Source organism: Mastigoproctus giganteus, chromosome 7 (assembly GCF_048544385.1).
Source record: "Mastigoproctus giganteus isolate SK-2022 chromosome 7, ASM4854438v1, whole genome shotgun sequence".
Classification (NCBI taxonomy): Eukaryota; Metazoa; Arthropoda; class Arachnida; order Uropygi; family Thelyphonidae; genus Mastigoproctus; species Mastigoproctus giganteus.
Window position 1 is genome coordinate 235446598 of NC_143581.1, and position 21155 is coordinate 235467752.

At 37.5% G+C, this 21155-nt stretch overlaps 1 protein-coding gene across 1 annotated transcript in view; it reads left to right on the plus strand.

Moving 5' to 3' along the window:
- Positions 1-21155, plus strand: part of LOC150083781 (EF-hand calcium-binding domain-containing protein 6-like) — a 208138-nt gene that overhangs the window by 25526 nt on the left and 161457 nt on the right. Inside the window, exon 4 of the mRNA XM_090378599.1 lies at positions 7991-8091. Within this exon, the coding sequence (XP_090234725.1) occupies positions 7991-8091 (101 nt within the window). The remainder of the gene's footprint in view (positions 1-7990; positions 8092-21155) is intronic.

Sequence of the window (21155 nt, forward strand, 5' to 3'; positions counted from 1 at the left end):
CTGTTGACTTTTGAGGTTATGATGAACATCATGGCGAGATCCACTCTTGTTTACATTTTGAGGGTACAGCTCTAAAACGGGGTTCGCAGGCCAGCCGCTAGTTAGTACACCGGACTGAACCTATTGGTAACTCTCTAGGAGGCTTCCAGATAGCTAGTGTATAATCTTGCTACCTCTACTCTACCAGATAGTGACTGGAGGGAGTCCGAGTAGTGTGTATGCCGGGAGCATTGTCGAGGCCACATTATGTCAAGGATCTGGGCATATTCTTACCATATGTACGCCATATGGAAAAATTTCATTACTTCATATAGCATGTCCCCCCCCACTTTTTCTTACTATTGAATACACCATGAATTGTCAAACTAATAGAGTAAGCTTATCTGTGAAAAGATTTAAACCTCCCAAACACTTCCTAGTTCATTTCACAAATATATGTGGTCTCAATTCTAATCTGAATGATGTACATTTCCACTTGCAGTCTGCCGAACCCCATGTACTTTTTCTGACAGAATCTCAGTTATCAGTTGATTCAACTACTGCTCATCTTAGTTGCCCAAATTATTCGTTGTATGAATCCTTTTGCCTCGAAGGTTGTACTTGTGCATATGTCCATTCCAATATTCCCTGTCAGAGACTTGGTAATTTGGAATCTTCTCTTTTCGATCTTCTCTGGCTTAAAATCTCTCTACCTCATTCTGTGAAATTCATCTGTTGTCTCTAATCGTTCTTCCAACTCCACTAATCACTTGGAGCTCTTCAACTTCCTCTCTTTGCAACTTGACTTTCTCCAGTCCAACTTTCCTAACAGTGAAGTAATTTTCCTTGGTGATTTTAATGTTCACAACTCTAGCTGGCATTTGTTTTCTAGTCACACTGACCCAGCTGGTCGAGATGCTGAGGCTTTTGCAATTACTAATGACCTTGCACAGATTGTTCATTTACCTACAAGAACACCGGACAATCCTAACCATACAGCCAACACGCTTGATCTTTTGCTCACAAACAACCCTTCTAAGTACACGCTTGAAGTGAGTGGTGCTTTAGGCACCTCAGATCACAACTTGGTGATTGTCTCTTCCAATGGAGCCTTTATCTCATGGCTATTCCCAGCCTCATGTAGTTTGGCATTACAAGAACGCAAAATGGGATGACCTGCGAGATTTCTTTTCTTCTTTTCCTTTGTTGGATTACTGTTTCAAAACTTCTGATGTCAGCGTTTGCTCAGATCGTGTCAGTGAAATTATTCTTTTAGGAATGGAATCCTTTATTCCACACTCCACTTTAAAATCTCGTCTGTTATCTAAACCTTGGTTTTCCAATAAATTTGCTAATGCGGTTCAAGAGAAGAATGTTGCATATTGTAATTGGCTTGTTTCCAATTCTTCAGTTTCATTTTCTGCCTTCACCAAAGCTCGCAACAATTGTAAAGCAGTTATTAATCAGTCCAAACTAATTTTGAACAGGCTAAGAGTATAAAACTTGCTTCTTGCCATAATGGTAGCCGAGCATTCTGGTCTCTTGCTAAAGCTATTGGCCTCAACTTTTGCCCATCTCTGCTCCGACCTCTGTCAAAACCAGATGTTTCTATTGTCACTTCAGCCAAGGATAAAGCTGACCTGCTAGCATCCCATTTTTCTTCCAACTCATGTATTAATGATCTTGGAAAAACACCTCCCACCATTCCTAACACACTCCATTCAATGCCTCCTGTGGTCTTCTGTCAAAAGGAAGTCAGAAGGATTTTAAAGAATCTTGATGCTAAGAAAGCTCGGTTCCTAAAAAGGGTGACAAATCCCTCCCATCCAATTATCATCCCATTGCAATTACTTCTACTCTTTCTAAAGTTATGGAGAAATTAATTAACCACCAACTCTTAAACTACCTAGAACCCTTCCATCTGATCACCGATCGCCAGTATGGATTCTGTATTGATTCTGTCAGTGTCGATCCACTGTTGGTATTCTGTCTTATGTTACCCATTTATGGACAAATTCAATGGAAAAGTTCGGTGAAACCCAAGCAATTGCTCTTGACATCTCAAAGGCTTTCAGTCATGTTTGGCATAAAGGTCGTTTAAACAAGCTTCCATCTTATGGTTTGCCAACTGTTTTTTTGTAATTGGTTATCCAGTTTTCTCTCTGATCACTCACTGAGGGTGATAGTAGATGGCTCTCTGTCTTCTAACTTCTCCACTAATTCTGGTGTGCCCCAAGGTTCAGTTCTTTCCCCCACTCTTTTCCTCTTGTATATTAATGACCTTCTTCCATTGACTGGAAATCCTATCCATAGTTTTGAGAAACCTTGCTCTGCTCAATCAGCTTCAACTTCTCGAATATCCACTACCAATTCCTTAAATGCTGATCTCCAGGTAATTCTCCATTGGGGCAAACACAACTTAGTTGATTTCAATCCTTCTGAAACTCGTCTTGTCTTATATCTCGCAAAAAGAATTCTTCTGCTTCTGTGCTTATCTTTGGTGACACTCCGATTTCTAGGCAAAATGATATATCTCTTTTGGGGATTACCCTGACTTCTAATCTCTCTTGGCACAAGCACATTACAAATATTGATTCCTCTGCATCTAAAAAACTTGGTTTTCTCTTTCGCTCTCGGCGTTACTTTTCTTCCAAACAGCTGCTCACTCTGTATAAATCACAAATCCGCCCTACAATGGAATATTGTTCCCACATATGGGGTAGTGCCCCCAAAATCTCTCTCAGGCTTCTAGATTCCATTCAGAAGAGTGCAGTTAGGTTAATTGATGACTCCTCTTTAACAGAATCTCTCATAGACGTACTGTTTCTGCTGCATGCCTTTTCTACAGATTATTATTATTATTATTATTATTACTAGCAACATAGTGCAAGGAAGCCTGAGGCTTATGCTGCACTAACCAAAAAAAAAAAAAATTTCCCGAGTTACCCTGAGAGAGAGAGAGTGAGTCAGAAGTAGATGGGAATCACCAAGAAAGAGAAGAATGATGATATCCAGCTTAGTACACGGGATGTGCCAAGCCCATACTCACAAGATGTGAGCCCCTGGGGGGGTAAATATATAAATAAATGAGAAATTATGCGCTGATAATCCCTTACTTCAATTACTCAAAAGAAACCATATTTCTTAAAAGTAGACACTTGTACCTTTCCAGGTTTGTCGGAAACAACTGAAAGGATATTAAAGGAAAAAAAGTATAGTTCAGTTTATGGACAACATTGTTCCATAAGTCTTCAATATCATATTAGCATTAGCATTAGTAGAGGCATTTGATGCAAGAAAGCAAGCTTATGCAGCATCAGCCAAAAAAAAAAAAAAAAAACCCCACTTCCACTTCACCCCTCTGTTCGTTCAAAATACCTGTCCAGCTGAGCCTTAAACTTATTTAGGCTATCAACCTCCACTACAAGGGATGGAAGTCTGTTCCACCATCCAACCACCCACTGGCTAAAGGCAAATTTCCGCACATCTATCCTACATCTGTCTTTCCTCAATTTGAATTTATGCCCTCTCAGGTGATTATTCTGAGCTAGAGGAAGAATCCCATCAGCATTGAGCATGTTCAAACCATTCAAGACTTTATACACCTCTATCAGATCACCTCGCTGGTGCCTAGTCTCCAGACACTGTAATTTGCAAAACATAAGCCTTTCTTCATAAGAGCACCCCTTTGTTCCATTCACTAATCTTGTTGCCCTTCTCTGTACTCGTTCAAGCAGCTCTACATCCTTCTTGAAATGAGGTCTCCAGACCTGTATACGGTACTCTAGGTGTGGCCTGACCATTGCCTTATACAAGGGAATAATCACCTCCTTATCCCTGCTGGAAAAATTCCTGTATATCATTGACAGTACTCCATGATCTACTCTTGCAGCCCGTCTGCACTGCTCAGAGAACTTCATATCTGCCTGCATAACTACCCCCAAGTCCCTTTCATTCTCTACCACTGTCAGTGTAGTACCACAGAGTTGATATGTTGCTCTGGGGTTGCTGTTTCCCATGTGTAGTACTTTACATTTGTCAATGTTAAACTTCATTTGCCACCTCTCGGCCCATCTGCTCAACCTTTCCAGATCCTGTTGCAGCAGCATAGTGTCAGTAGTGTCCTTGACAACCCTGCCAACCTTTGTATCGTCTGCAAACTTGGACATTAAGCTTGATATACATCAATATCATTTATAAATACAGAAAACAATAATGGACCCAACACTGAGCCCTGAGGGACTCCACTAATAACATTAGTCCACGATGAGCAGTGTCCATTGATTACCACTCTCTGTCTTCTCCCCCTCAACCACCCCTTTATCCATAGCAGCAATTTGCCTCCAATGTCACACTGCTCCAGTTTGTGTAGCAGTCTTCCATGTGCAACAGTATCAAAAGCCTTTCTAAGATCCAAGTATATAATATCAAAGCTATTCCCTGCATCCAGTTCTTTTGTGACTGCATCATAGTATCCAATCAAATTGGTCAGGCAAGATTTCCCCTTAACAAAACCATGCTGTGTCCGAGCTATAACTGAAGTCTTGTCTAAATGACCCTGCAGTGCTTCTTTAACCAGTGCCTCCATTAATTTTCCTGGAACAGAAGTTAAGCTCACAGGTCTATAATTACTTGTGTCAGCCTTTGATCCTCCTTCGTGAATTGGTGTCACATTTGCACATTTCCAGTCTATGGGTACCTCCCCTGAGTCCAAGGAAGCTCTCATAATTATGGCTAAGGGTTTGCTTACTTCCTTTGCTGCCTCCTTTAGTTCCATGGGCACTGTTTTTCTGAATTGGCTTCTGTGATTCCCGCTTTCTCTTTCAAAACAGTCCGAACACATGTCGACACCAGCCAACATCCATTTACTGTCCACCTTCAAACTCACAGAACCAACTTTTCATCTTCCTTCTTTATTCATTCAACTGCCGTTTTATGGAACAACCTTCCTTCATACATATTTCCTAAAAATTACAGTCTACAGAAGTTCAAGTCTGATGTCAGCAAATATCTTCTTTCGTCTTCTCAATGTCCAACCCAAGCACGGTATTAAGTAGTATAGGTTCTAATACCTCTCGTGATTGGGGTTTTCATAAAAAAAAAAAAAAAAAAAAAAAAACCTAAAAGAGGAAGCTGGCTTTAGGACTGGGTTCTCAACTATGGATCACCTTCACATAATATCACAACTAATGGAGAAAGCAAATGAATATAAAACACTATTATGCCTGGCATTTGTGGATTATGAAAAGGCATTTGACTCCATACAGCATAAGGCAATGTTTCAGGCACTGGAAAGACAAGGCATAGATATCCCATATATTTTGATTTTGAAGAAAATATATGAGAACGCTACCTCCTTTATTAGACTAGACAAGGACAGTAGGAAATTTAAAATTGAGAAAGGAGTTCGACATGGATACACATTATCTCCGAAGTTGTTTACAGCCCTCGAGGAAGCTTTCAGAGGATTAGACTGGTCAGAGAAAGGAGTCAATGTGAATGGAGAGTACCGAAACCATTTGCGATTTGCAGATGACATAAGGGGTCATAAGCCATGATCCCAAAGAATTAGAGGAAAATCTTAATTAGTTATGCAGAGTTAGTAAGCATTTTGGACTAAAGATGAAAATGGCTAAAACAAAAGTAATGATGAACAAGTATGCCATAGAATGGGATATAATGATTGAATTAGCAGTAATTGAAAAGGTGGAGTCATATACTTATCTGGGACAAGTCATTAGCTGTAATAATGATAAATGGCGGGAAGTCAAAAGAAGAATACATTTTGGATGGATAGCATTCAGGAAATATAGTCATATACTGAGGAGCAATATCCGAATTTGTCTGAAACGTAAAATAATGAACCAATGTATACTCCCCACCATGACTTATGGAAGTGAAACTTGGATAAGAAGAGAAACACATGGATTAGGCAGCAAACTCAAGTAAAGGACATTCTTATCAAAACTAAAGAACTAAAAGGGTCTTGGTAGGACACATAGCTCAAAGACATAATGACAGATGGACTAAGAGAATAACAGAATGGTACCCAAGAGGAGCTAGAAGAAAACCTGGAAGACAACGATGGAGATGGACAGATGAAATTCATGAGTTTGTGGGTAGTAAATGGATGGCCATTGTCAACAACGATGGAGAGGGACAGATGAAATTCATGAGTTTGTGGGTAGTAAATGGATGGCCATTGTACAAAACTGGAAAGTTGCTAGAGAGGCCTTCATCCTGCAGTGGATTGAAAATGGCTGATGATGATGATATATTTTGGTCTTGGACGTTCATGTTGCCATGGTTGATTATTGTGGAGTGTTTGCTAAATTTTGGAATCAACTTTTGTAGAACCAAAAAGCCTGTGGTTTTTTTTTTATTCATTGTAATGTTTATGTTAAGTTTAAAATTGAATTATATTAATTTTCCTGCAAATTGAATTTGTTGTCATAATGAGCCAGTAATCATGGTCTCTATAATTTTTTCTGCTGCAGAAATTAATTAAACTTAGATGTGTGTAATTACTAATTTCATCTTTGCACTGCCTTTGTAGATTGGAGATATATTTTCACACCTACTGTCTGTTGCAACATCACTTGAGCCCACGGATGCAACTGTTGTAATAGGACTGTGCCCCTTTTTCAAAGGGATGCACCATGTTTTACAGTTAAACAATGATATCCCATCTATCATTTACAGTGATCATGCAGTCATCTAGTTCCCAATGAGAAGTTCATTAGTGGAACTCTGTGATTTGTCTGTAACAGGTCTTCTTAGTCTTTGATATTTTGGAGCAAGGGTGAGGCCTCCCCTCCCAGAAAATTTTAATTTCATAATAAATTAATTAAATTAAATTAATATATTTGTTGTTTTATTTGTATGCATTAATAACTTAACCTGTGGTCCTTGCTCTGCACCTCACTTTTTATATACCAGTGATTATTTTAGTTAAGTAATTTTTTTAGCAGACTGTGTGAATGTCTGGATTATCTCTAGTGATTATAATAACTGTTAATAACCATACTGTGTCTTCTCCCACTGAACCATCCCTTTATCCACAACAGTAACTTTCCCTTAATGTCACACTGCTCTAATTTTTACAGCAGTCTATTATGTGCAACAGTATCAAAATCTTTCCTGAAATCCAAGTATATGATATCAAATTTTTTTTTTTTTTTTTGCATGCAGTTCCGTTATCATTATAGCATAGTATCCAATCAACCTGGTCAGACAAGATCTCCCCTTAACAAACCCATGCCATGACTAATGTATAACTGCACTCCTATCTAGATGGTCCTGCATTACTTCTTTAACCAGTGACTCCATTATTTTCCCTGGCACAGAAGTTAAGCTAACAGGTCTGAAATTACTCATGTTACCCTTTGATCCTCCCCCCTTTGTGAATTGGGGATACATCCACATCCAGTTCACAAGGACCTCCCCTAAATCCAAAGATGCTCTCATAATTATGGCTAAGGGTTTTCTTACTTTCTTTGGTGCCTCTCTTAATTTAACTGGAAGAACCAGACAAACCATTGGTGGGAATGAATAGGCAAAATGGCAGGTGTCGTGGTTTTTTTTTTTTTTCCCCTTTTGGCTGATGTTTCAGTTTCTCCTCTGTTTTGCTTTAATTAGAGGTTCAACAAAAAGTAGCAATAAAATATAACAGGCTGAAATGGCTGCAGACTAAAAGCTTAGCATTTGTTTTTAGCCTGTAGTATATAATCCAAAGTATGCTTCTTTTAGTCTGAAAATGATCATGGCATCCTAAGCAGATTCTCTTTCTTGTACATCCATTGTGGTTTGTCATATGAATCTTGATTTTGGGTTATCATTATTAGGCTAACTTTTAAACTTTTATTTCCAATTTTTATACAGGTCGTAGCTTGTAACTGTTCTTTTACAATGACACAATTATGAGATTTTGGCACTGTAGCTAAGCTGCCTTATTAGAGAATCAAAATAATGTAGAATTTCATTATTTATAAAGTTTCATTGAATATTTTAGGTTCCTACAGACCAGAAAGGAAAAGTGAAGTACATTGACTTCCTTAAACAGATTACAGGACTGGAAGGAATGGCTGTCGATGATAGTGCTGCTGTTGAAAGGTGAGTGTTTTGTGATACATATAAAATAAAGTTGTTGAAATATGATGTTGGGCAGAGTGTTTTTCCCGTAAATATAATTCACCTAATGAACACCAGGTTAGAAATGGAGTTGTTACTATTTGGTAACTGGTGGCAAGATAACTTTTTATAACTATTACTTTAGTTCAGATAAATTACAAAATTCTTTATGTATTTACAGAGCTTACCCAACAACTGTAATGAACAGGGAAGGAATATAATAAGAGTTAAATGAAACTTTAATTAAGAGAGAAACTGTGACAGCCTTGTATGAGAAAGGACTGAAGTTTTACTTGTAATGTTAGTGGCAAATGATGCGGGAAAGCAAGATTATAAATCATCAGCAAAAATAAAAAATAAAAAACACTTTCCATTTCACCTATCCATCCCCTCTAACAGTTTATCTAGTTCTTCCTTGAATTTATTCAAATTACACAATCACCTCTACAACCCTAGGTGGAAGTTTGTACCAAACATCAACCACCCTCTGGCTGAAGGAAAATGTATGCAAATCCAACATGTAACCATCCTTCTTCTGTTTGAATTTATGCCCCTTATGTGTGTAGTCTGAACAAGAGGAAGAATTGTATTGACATTAAGCCCACTCAATCCATTCATGATCTTAAACACTTCAATCAGCTCTCCTTGCAGATGCATAGTCTCCAGACACTGCAATTTGCTAAATTTTCCTTTAGTTCATTAAATTAAGCATGTGAGCTTAATAATATTAAAACAAATTAAAAGTTAGGGAAGCTCAAAATTGTAACAAAGCTTTACACATGTTTCAGATGTCACCAGCAGGCTATAAAAGAAGTGGGTGCAATGAAGAATCCTAACACTACTAGCATTTGTGGATTAAGGTTCTTCCACCCCATATTAAAATCAGATGGTCTTGAAATTTTATCCCTGAAATTTTTTTTTCCTGGTTAGTGCAAAACTTCTCCCTCTAACATTAGAATATTAGTCATAATGCAATAGTTTTTCCCCTTTCTTTTTTGTCATATAAGTTGGAAATACTGATTTTCATATAACTCTCTTCAGAACTTAAATGTTAAAGGGAAGAATTATATGCATTATAATAGCATTCCTTTCAGAACTTTTAAAGCCACGTGTGTAATTTTTTTCCTAGCAGTTAACAATAGGACTTCTTTTAAAATACGAGGGGAGTTATCATTTAATTCGTGGACTGGTGCAAGATTTTATGTTTACCTGTTCCAAAAAACAGCTACTTGCTGGATGAAGGCAAACTTCTGCACATCTGTGCTGCGACCATCATTCCTCCGTTTGAATTTTATGTCCTGTCATGTGTGTACTCTGAACAAGAAGAAGAAGAATGCCATCTGCATTGAGTTTATTTAATTCAGTGAAAGCCTTAAACACCTCAATCAGATCTCCTTGTAACTTTGGCATCCAGAGACTTCTTCAGATACTGCAGTTTGCAGAACTGAAGCCTTTCTTGGTAAGAGCATTAGCATTAGCATTAGTAGAGGCATTTGATGCAAGAAAGCAAGCTTATGCAGCATCAGCCAAAAAAAAAAAAAAAAAAAAAAACCCACTTCCACTTCACCCCTCTGTTTGTTCAAAATACCTGTCCAGCTGAGCCTTAAACTTATTTAGGCTATCAACCTCCACCACAAGGGATGGAAGTCTGTTCCACCAACCAACAACCCGCTGGCTAAAGGCAAATTTCCGCACGTCTATCCTACATCTGTCTTTCCTCAATTTGAATTTATGCCCTCTCAGGTGATTTTTCTGAGCTAGAGGAAGAATCCCATCAGCATTGAGCATGCTTAAACCATTCAAGGCTTTATACACCTCTATCAGATCACCTCGCTGGTGCCTAGTCTCCAGACACTGTAATTTGCAAAACTTAAGCCTTTCTTCGTAAGAGCACCCCCTTTGTTCCATTCACTAATCTTGTTGCCCTTCTCTGTACTCGTTCCAGCAGCTCTACATCCTTCTTGAAATGAGGCCTCCAGACCTGTATACAGTACTCTAGGTGTGGCCTGACCATTGCCTTATACAATGGAATAATCACCTCCTTATCCCTGCTGGAAAAATTCCTGTATATCATTGACAATACTCCATGAGCTACTCTTGAAGCCCGTCTGCACTGCTCAGAGAACTTCATATCTGCCTGCACAACCACCCCCAAGTCCCTTTCATTCTCTACCACTGTCAGTGTAGTACCACAGAGTTGATACGTTGCTCTGGGGTTGCTGTTTCCCATGTGTAGTACTTTACATTTGTCAATGTTAAACTTCATTTGCCACCTCTCGGCCCATCTGCTCAACCTTTCCAGATCCTGTTGCAGCAGCATAGTGTCAGTAGTGTCCTTGACAACCCTCCCAACCTTTGTATCGTCTGCAAACTTGGACATTAAGCTTGATATACCATCATCAATATCATTTATAAATACAGAAAACAATAATGGACCCAACACTGAGCCCTGAGGGACTCCACTAATAACATTAGTCCACGATGAGCAGTGTCCATTGATTACCATTCTCTGTCTTCTCCCCCTCAACCACCCCTTTATCCATTGCAGTAACTTGCCCTTAAGGCCATACCACTCCAATTTGAAAAGCAGTCTTCCATGTGCAACAGTATCAAAAGCCTTTCTAAGATCCAAGTATATAATATCAAAGGTATTCCCTGCATCCAGTTCTTTTGTGACTGCATCATAGTATCCAATCAAGTTGGTCAGGCAAGACTTCCCCTTAACAAAACCATGCTGTGTCTGAGCTATAACTGAAGTCTTGTCTAAATGATCCTGCAGTGCTTCTTTAACCAGTGCCTCCATTAATTTTCCTGGAACAGAAGTTAAGCTCACAGGTCTATAATTACTTGTGTCAGCCTTTGATCCTCCTTTGTGAATTGGGGTCACATTTGCACATTTCCAGTCTATGGGTACCTCCCCTGAGTCCAAGGAAGCTCTCATAATTATGGCTAAGGCATCCTTAAAAGCATCCTTTTGTTCCCCCCTCACTAATCTCATTGCTGTTCTCTGCACATTTGAATAGATCCACCTCCTTCCCAAAGTGAGGCTTCCAGCTCTGTATGTAGTATTTGAGGCACAGTCTAACCATTGCCTTATGCAACAGGATAATCATTGATAAAACTCCATGAGCTGACCTAGCAGCCCATTTGCACTGCTCAGAGAACTTCATATATGCCTGTACAATTATCCAAGATTTTTATTCTCCCCTATCCTGACTGATAGCACACAGTTCGTATGTTAGTCTGAGAATACCGCTACCCATATACGGTACCTTGCATTTGTTTGGAATCTCTAGGCCTGCCGAAATGGTCCTCATGGAACAGGAGAACATACTAGTTGTGTTAGGGTTACTAAGAGTAAAAGCAGTGCATTTATACTTGTGTAATGCTAATAGTATAGTGAATAGACTTAAAGAATTTAAAATACTGGTCAAATGATCAATCATGGACATTGTAGTGATATTATGTCCATGTTTACTTTAAAAAAAAAAGATAATTGTATAAATATAAAGTTTAAACATGAACTAATCAGCCACTTTCATTTTGAATTTGATAAAATTTTAAGTGTGTGAAATTTTGAAATTAATGTTGTCCATGTATTTCTGCTTATATATTACATATATAAATATTTAAAAAAAAAAAAAAAAATATATATATATATATATATACATATACAGTAAACCCCCGCTATTCGCGAGGGTTACATTTCTGAGAAATATCGCGAATACCGAAAACGCGAATACTGAGTTATGGCTCCTATAGTAATAAAGTGGTTCCGTTCCAAAGTATGAAATATATAAGAAAAACTAGTCTAAAATTTTGTCTATGTATGCATTATATGTACCTTCATAATATGACTATGTACATAGACAGTACATAGTGAAATGCAAGCATATGACATTGAAATGAAAATAAGAAACAATTTAATATTAAATGTAATATTTATTAGAAATTTCAAACAAATCTTTCAAACCAGTGCCTTTGCTAGCTAAAAAACTTATCCCACCAGTGCTATCACCAGTTTCGCTAAATAAAGGAGTTTTGCCTTTTCACGAATAATGAATGAACTTAACGGAATTTTATTTTGAGTTCGTTCTTCTTTCCACAGATTTAAAGCTTTTTCCATTTTTTCTAATTTAACATCACGAGTTACAGAGCAAATTTTTGAAGCAGTTAGCATGTTTTCACGGACACTACGGCGGATATTTTCTTCCGATTTCTTGATTGATCGTACCGTTGACTCATTGATTTTATAATGTTTTGCCACTGAGGAGACACTTTCACCATTAGAAATTTTATCTAATAACTCAATTTTATTTGCTAATGTCATCACCTTCTTTGATATTTTCACATTTCTCTTGTTATTCGTAGCCATATTTTTGTAGGGGTTAGAAAGAACTTGTCCACAATAAAGTCACTTTCTTCTGTTAACACACACTCGAAAAAGTCTGTTTTACACTGCCAAACGGTAGATTTATCATTTTTTAATCATATCAATTTATAAATTGATAAATTTATTCAATTTATAAGCATATAAATTAAAAACAAACGATGAAACCTTCCATGACAAGCGCATAACACATACTGAACAAGGATTAGCGAGAAACATCCACGCTTGCAATTTTGTCACCCCTCTCCCCCCACCCACTGAGCGCTGTTTTGACCGGGGAAGATAATTTTAGCCACGCCCATGTTTTTTTATGGCGGAAAATATTCACGGCGCTTTGAAATTCACATTTTTTTTAGGTTTCATTTTATATTAAATCGGCGATCGCGAAACCGCGAATACAGATACCGCAAATAGCGGGGGTTTACTGAATATATATTAGATGCTGTTAGTCATTTCCATTTTTCATTTTATAAAATTGTTAGAACCATTAAGTATACAATATTTGAAAAATTACATGTGTGTCCTTTTTTTTTTTTCCAGTTAGAATTCTGTTTTACTATCCTGCTGTGAAAAAAACCAATGGATTCTTACAGAAATTAAAAAAAAATGTTCAGTTATTTGACTACCAAGAGCATTCATGACCTTTTAAAGAAACTTTTCTTAATTGTGCTCTGAAAAATATATAAAAAAAATAAAAATATATTAATTGTGCTGAAAAATATATACAGTAAGTCCCAGACTTATGTAAGCCCAAGTTATGTAACTTTGGACTAAGTAAATTTTTTTTTCACTCAATTTTTTTTTTTTTTAGGATTGTAAAATTTAAAACAGTAAAAAAAAAATAATAAGCAATTAATAACAATGAACACAGCACACACAAATTGCGCAAGTAGGATATGGAGTAACAAGTTTATGAAGCTTAAAAAATAGGAATGAAGAGAAGATTCTGAAAGTTTATTTATATTTTTTTTATAGAGCTGAAGATTTCAGTTAAAGGGACATTTCACCATAATAACAAAAAAACCAACAGAATTCCAGCTATCTGTATCATTGCAAATGCCATAAGATTGAGTTTACTACCCGTTTATAATGAATTGCACACAGAATAGCCCAATAAACCAGAAACTGCAAATTGGTTTTTTGGTAGTGACCTCCAGAAATCTGGTTTAGTAAAATGTGAGCTTGTATGAGGTAATAATAGTCTGTCTGCCTTAACCCTATGAAGTTCTTTACAGAAAATTTCATTTTGACTGTTATCATGGTGCCAACTAAGAGAATAAATGACAGCGGTACAAGTAAATCTATCAAGAAAAGAAAATCGATCGATTTGGATCAGAAAACTAAAATAATAAGGATGTATGAAAATAGTCAACCATTAAGAAGTATTGTGCGGGATTTAGATTTGTCAGTGTCAACAGTGAACACAATAATAAAGAACAAAGACAGAATACAAGAAGCAGTGAAGGGATTGGCACCAATGAAGTCAACTTTAATAAGGCTACGAAATGCATATCAGTTTTTACAGTAAAATAACATGTATTTTTTTTTTTCCCCTTTTATGTTTTCATAAAAGGGGAAAAAAGTTTTAAATTTAATTAATTAAAAATATATAACTATTTTTCTTCATTCTTCTGAGGATATTATGTGGTTTTTGTAATTTTGGCATATGAGGTATATAGTAGCAATATTTTATACTGCTACTATATTCCTCGAATATAGTAGTCATTCCCGAGTTACGTAAAACTCGACTTACATAAGAAGTCCTGGAACGTATCTCTTACGTATGTGGGGATTTACTGTATATAAAAAAAAGACATATATTACAACATAAATGGAAGTATAATTTTAGCCCAAAAGTTTTTTTGAAGCACTCAGAGCATGACATTTTTATAGGATCCAGGCATTAAAAAAAAAAAAAAACAACTCAGGAAGTGCAATACAGATAACCCTCGTATAACACAGTATTTGTGATTCTTCACAAACACAGTAGTGATTCTTCATGCATTAAGAATCTGCAGGTAAATGAACCACTAGGTGGCAGTGATCACAGTATGCTGAAGTGGGATTTACTCAAAGAGGTAACTACCATTAGGAGTAAAGGGAAGGGTTATTGCTTTCGTAAAGGCGACTACGATGGACTGAGACAGTATTTAAATTCTATACAGTGGGACCAACTGATGATGTTACCAACAGCAAATTCAAAATGGGGAGCATTCAAAGAACTTACCTTGGAAGCTACTAGGCTTTACATACCAACTAAGAAATATTGTTCAAGGTTTAGGCTTAAGTGGATGTCAGATGAACTAATGAGACATATGGCAGAGAAGAAAAATGCATGGGATACATACAAATTAACACGTGACACAGAAGCCTATGATAGATACAAGTTGATCTGTAACCAAGTTACAAAGGAGGTTAGGCAGGCGAAGGCAGATTACGAGAAATATTTGGCAAGGGATGCAAAGAGAAACAGCAAAGAGTTCTTTACTTATGTAAACTCTAGAAGGAAGGGGATGAATCAGATTGGTCCACTTGATATCGATGGGTCAACTGTTGATGATCCTGCTCAGGTAGCTAACAAACTAAATGAATATTTTGCATCGACATTCACACATGAGGAGTTATTGAGCGAGGGGAATGCCAGAGGTGTATTCAACTCTGGCAGTAAGCTAGAGAATCTTGTAATAACTGAGAGTAAAGTGGAGGAGAAATTGTTGAAGATAAATACAAGAAAGGCACCTGGGGTGGATGGGATCTATCCAGTCATATTAAAGGAGGCAGCAAAGGAAGTAAGCAAACCCTTAGCCATAATTATCAGAGCTTCCTTGGATTCAGGGGAAGTACCCATGGACTGGAGATGTGCAAATGTGACCCCAATTCACAAAGGAGGATCAAAGGGTGACACAAATAATTATAGACCTGTTAGTTTAACTTCTGTTCCTGGAAAATTAATGGAGGCACTGGTTAAAGAAGCACTGCAGGATCATCTAGACAGGACTTCAGTTATAGCTCAGACACAGCATGGTTTTGTTAAGGGGAAGTCTTGCCTGACCAATATGATTGGATACTATGATGCAGTCACAAAAGAACTGGATGCAGGGAATAACTTTGATATTATATACTTGGATCTTAGAAAGACTTTTGATACTATTGCACATGGAAGACTGCTGCACAAATTGGAGCAGTGTGGCATTGGAGGCAAATTGCTGCTATGGATAAAGGGGTGGTTGAGGGGGAGAAGACAGAGAGTGGTAATCAATGGACACTGCTCATCGTGGACTAATGTTATTAGTGGAGTCCCTCAGGGTTCAGTATTGGGTCCATTATTGTTTTCTGTATTTATAAATGATATTGATGATGGTATATCAAGCTTAATGTCCAAGTTTGCAGATGATACGAAGGTTGGCAGGGTTGTCAAGGACATTACTGACACTATGCTACTGCAACAGGATCTGGAAAGGTTGAGCAGATGGGCTGAGAGGTGGCAAATGAAGTTTAACATTGACAAATGTAAAGTACTACATATGGGAAACAGCAACCCCAGAGCAACGTATCAACTCTGTGGTACTACACTGACAGTGGTAGAAAATGAAAGGGACCTGGGGGTGGTTGTGCAGGCAGATATGAAGTTTACTGAGCAGTGCAGACGGGCTGCAAGAGTAGCTCATGGTGTATTGTCGATGATATATAGGAATTTTTCTAGTAGGGATAAGGAGGTGATTATTTCCTTGTATAAGGCAATGGTCCGACCACACCTAGAGTACTGTATACAGGTCTGGAGGCCTCATTTCAAGAAGGGCAACAAGAGTAGTGAATGGAACAAAGGGGTGCTCTTACGAAGAAAGGCTTAAGTTTTGCAAATTACAGTGTCTGGAGACTAGGCACCGGCGAGGTGATCTGATAGAGGTGTATAAAGCCTTGAATGGTTTCAGCATGCTCAATGCTGATGGGATTCTTCCTCTTGCTCAGAATAATCACCTGAGAGGGCATTAATTCAAATTGAGAAAAGACAGATGTAGGATAGACGTGAGGAAATTTGCCTTTAGCCAGCGGGTGGTTGGTTGGTGGAATAGACTTCCATCCCTTGTCGTGGAAGTTGATAGCCTAAATATGTTTAAGGCTCAGCTGGACAGGTATTTCGAACGAACAGAGGGGTGAAGTGGAAGTGGTTATTTTTTATTTAATTTATTTATTTTTTATTTATTTATTTATTTTTTATTTATTTATTTTTATTTATTTATTTTTATTTTTTATTTTTATTTATTTTTTGGCTGATGCTGCATAAGCTTGCTTTCTTGCATCAAATGCCTCTACTAATGCTAATGCTAATTTGGTTCCTACAAAATCTCGTGTAATTCGAAACCATGTTATATGGGACTAAGAACCAGTACATAACAACAGTACACCCTATTTTTTATATAACTGTGGGAAACTTCATTTTTATAATAGTACAGCAGACTCTCGATTTCCCAGGATCGGATTAACTGGAACGCTTCAAGACTCCAATTAAAAAAAAAAAAATCAACCAGAAATCATAAAATTCAAGTAATAACTAGAATAGCTATAAACAGATGTTTTGCAAATCGTAAATAAGTGACAAGAAGTGGCGTTATAAGTCGTCATTTGGAGATTAATGTGCCTGTTATTTTGTTTCGTTATTTATGTCAGGGATCTCGAAATTTTTTTTATAGTAAATAAATATAAGGCGCCTCCATAGCCAGGTGGGAAGAAGCAGCAGTGCGTAGCACACGCTTCTTGATTAGACCGGGGTTCGAGCCCGTCACCACCAAAAAGTGGAGGATGCGGAAAGGTCAGGGAATGACCACCGCATATCCCGGAGCAATATGGCCTTAGTTGCTAATGCTCCTAAAAACCAAAATAACAACAACAACATAGTAAATATATATATATATATATATATATATATTTTTTTTTTTTTTTTTTTTTGTTAGAAATCACGAAAATGATGGGTAAATGCAAAAGAATTGCACTTTCAGTTAAACAAAGACCTGAAATTATTCAAAAGTTTGAAAACGGTGCATCCGTTAAATCTCTAAGGAACCATTATACCGTTGGTGACTAAACCATATGCGACATTGTAAAAAATAAAGGGAAGCTATTAGATTTAAAATTAACATCGCAAAAAATAAAGGGAAGCATCATTTTGGACACATGAGTAGTACATGGTAAGTTTTTTATATATTGCCATATTTTTTACGTAGGTTGCTGAACATGTTTCGATACAGTAAGTCCCCGACTTACACAACTACGGATTTATGTAAATTTGTTTTCACTCAATTTTTAGTTTTATTTATTATTTTTTTTTTTTAGGATTGTAAAATTTAAAACAACAAAAAAATAATAATAATAAGCAATCAATAACGATGATCACAGCATGCACAGATTGCACAAGTGAGGAGTAACAAGCAAAAAAATAGGGAAAAAAGAGAAGATTCTTACAATTATTTATGGTTTTTTTTATATATGACGGAAGATTTCACTGAAGGGGACAAACATTTCACCATAATAACGTGAAAATCCACAGAATTCCAGCTATCAGTATGAATTGCACTAACAGAATTGCACTTACTGCCCAATAAAACGGAAAGTACAAATTGTTTTTATTGTTTTTTTGTTGACCTTCAGAATGTGCTTTAGTAATATGTGAGTTTGCGCAGGGTGATACTAGTGAGTTTTTGCCTTAACCCTGTGAAGTTCTTTACAGAAAATTTCATTTTGACCGTTATCGTGGTGCCGACTAAGAGAATAAGTGACAACGGTACTAGTAAATCTATGAAGAAAAGGAAAGCGATCGAGTTGGATCAAAAAATTAAAATAATAAGAATGTATGAAAATGGTGAAACATTAACAAGTATCGCTCTGAATTCAGATTTGTCAATAATAATACAGTACAATTATGTTACTAGTCATTCCCGAGTTACGTAAACTCGACAAATAAGTCGTCCTGAACGTATCTCTTATGTATGTCAGGACGTCTGTATTTTTGGATTAACTGGGAAATCGATTATCCAGGATTTGTTTTTTACCATCTATCCTGGAAATTTGAGAGTCTACTGTAATAACTTATTATTTTAACTTTTTTTTTATAATAGTAGTAACTTAAATAGTAATAACTGAACAAACGTCTTATCTTACAAAGTGTGATATGTGTATATGTCAGATAAAGTATTTTCATTTAATTTTCTTCCTAATCCTCGCTGCTAAGCACAATCAAGCAAGAACATTTTCCGTTGCAGAATATCTTTAAAGATGTACGGCCAGAGACAGTTCATTCAAGAAATATGGTTGAACCGGTAAATTAATTAAAATTATTGCTGCAGTCTTGTCTAGATGATCCCGCAATGCATCTTTAACCAGTGACTCCATTATTTTACCCGGAACAGAAGTTAAACTAACTGGTCTGTAATTAAATCCCCCTTTGTTTTTTTTTTTTTTGTTTTTTTTAGTTGTTGGCACATCAGCTTCTGTGGCCATAATGCACCTCCCAAAATTTTTGAATTTTGCTCTGATCCAAGCCCAAGGCAGGATTCGAACCTGTGACCTTTGGGTTGCCAGGCAGGCACTTTACCCACCTGGCTAGTCCGGTCGATTCCCCTTTGTGAATTGGGGATACATTTGCACATTTCCAGTCCATGGGGACCTCTCTTGACTCTAAGGAGATGCTCTCATAATTATGGCTAAGGGTTTGCTTCCTTCCCTTTCTGCCTCATTCATTATAACTGGATAGATTCCATCTGCCTCAGGTGCCTTTTTTATGTTTAACTTCAACTATTTCTCCTCCACTTTGTTCTCAGTTATCACAAAATCATGCTCCCTGTTAGAGTTTGATAAACTTCTGGCATTCTCCTCCTTGAATAACTCCTCATGTGTGAATGTAGATGCAAAATACTCATTCAGTTTTTCAGCTACTTGAGCAGGATCATCAATATTCGAACCATCTATGTTAAGTGGACCAATCTGATTCATCCCCTTTCTTCACAGCAAAACTCTTTGCTGTACCTTTGCCAAAGATTTCTTGTAATCTGCCTGGCTAACCTCCTTTGTGACTTGATTGAGGGCACAAAAGGTGATATAGTTGTACACGTTGGCACGAATGATATTAAGAGTAGGAGACCGGCGGAATTACTTAGCAAGTACAGGTCACTGCTGAAAAAAAGCCGTGAATTAGGGTTGAACTTGAAAGTGTCTGCAATTCTGCCCAGACACGATAGGAGGGAGTATATGATGAGAGCCTTGTCGATCAATTCGGCCCTGGAGGGATTGTGCAAGGCTCAAGGGGTAGAATTTTTTTCAGCCTGGACTGTACTTGTTAACAGGAGAGATTGCTTCTACAGGGATGGGATACACTTAAATAGAAAGGGTGCAAGAATTTTTGCTGATGCTGTCGAGGCAGTGTTAGGTGGGTCGGAAAACTGCTAGTTGGGGGGGATACAAGGACTAATAGATTAACAGTAGCCACTGGCAGAGGTGGAAGTGATTCTTGCACTGCTTCTATTGAAATGAGCAGAAGTCTGAAAAACAAGATGCAGGATATTTCAGAGACTGCTGGTAGTCATTGCGTTACAAGTAAACACATGGGTTGTGTTAGGTAGCTAAGAATAGAAACAGGTGCATGTATACCTGCGTGTACACCAATGCTAGGAGTTTGGTAAATAAATTTGATGAATTTGAGGTATTGCTCAAAACATCAAAGGCAGATATTGTTGGGATATCAGAGACGTGGTGTCACACAGATATAAGTAATGCGGAACTGGAATTTGGGGAATACAATGTGTATAGAAAGGATAGACAGGACAGGAGGGGAGGAGGGGTTATGCTATTAATTAAGAAACACATAAAGTCCAAGGAAGTGAAGCCAGTCGACATCGATGGACAGGGCAGTGCCGAATCAGTTTGGTGTGACATAAGCATAGGGAAATCAAAATTGAGAGTAGGAGTGCGCTATAGGCCTAATGACTCTGATGAGTATAATAAGATATTGTACAGGGAAATAGAGTGGGCCAATAAATCAGAGAGTCTTATAATGGGGGATTTTAATTTCCCAGATATTGACTGGAATTTGTGGGTTGGTCACTCGCACACTAGCAAGGCTTTTGTGGATTTATTGGATGATTGTTTTCTACACCAGCATGTTCGTGAGGCAACAAGAGGGAGCAATACTCTTGATCTGATTATCAGTAGTGACTCTTCATGCATTAAGAACCTGCAGATAAATGAACCACTAGGTGGCAGTGATCACAGTGTGTTGAAGTGGGATTTACTCAAGGAGGTAACTACCATCAGAGGTAAAGGGAAGGGTTTTTGTTTTCGTAAAGGCGACTATGATGGTCTGAGACAGTATTTAAATTCTATACAGTGGGACCAACTGATGATGTTACCAACAGCAAACTCAAAATGGGAAGCATTCAAGGAACTAATCTTGGAGGCTACCAGGCTTTACATACCAACTAAGTAATATTGTTCAAGGTTTAGGCCTAAATGGTTGTCAGATGAACTAATGAGACATGTGGCAGAGAAGAAAAATGCATGGGATACATATAAATTAATGGGTGACATGGAAGCCTATGATAGATATAAGTTGGTCTGTAACCAAGTCACAAAGGAGATTAGGCAGGCAAAGGCAGACTACGAAAAA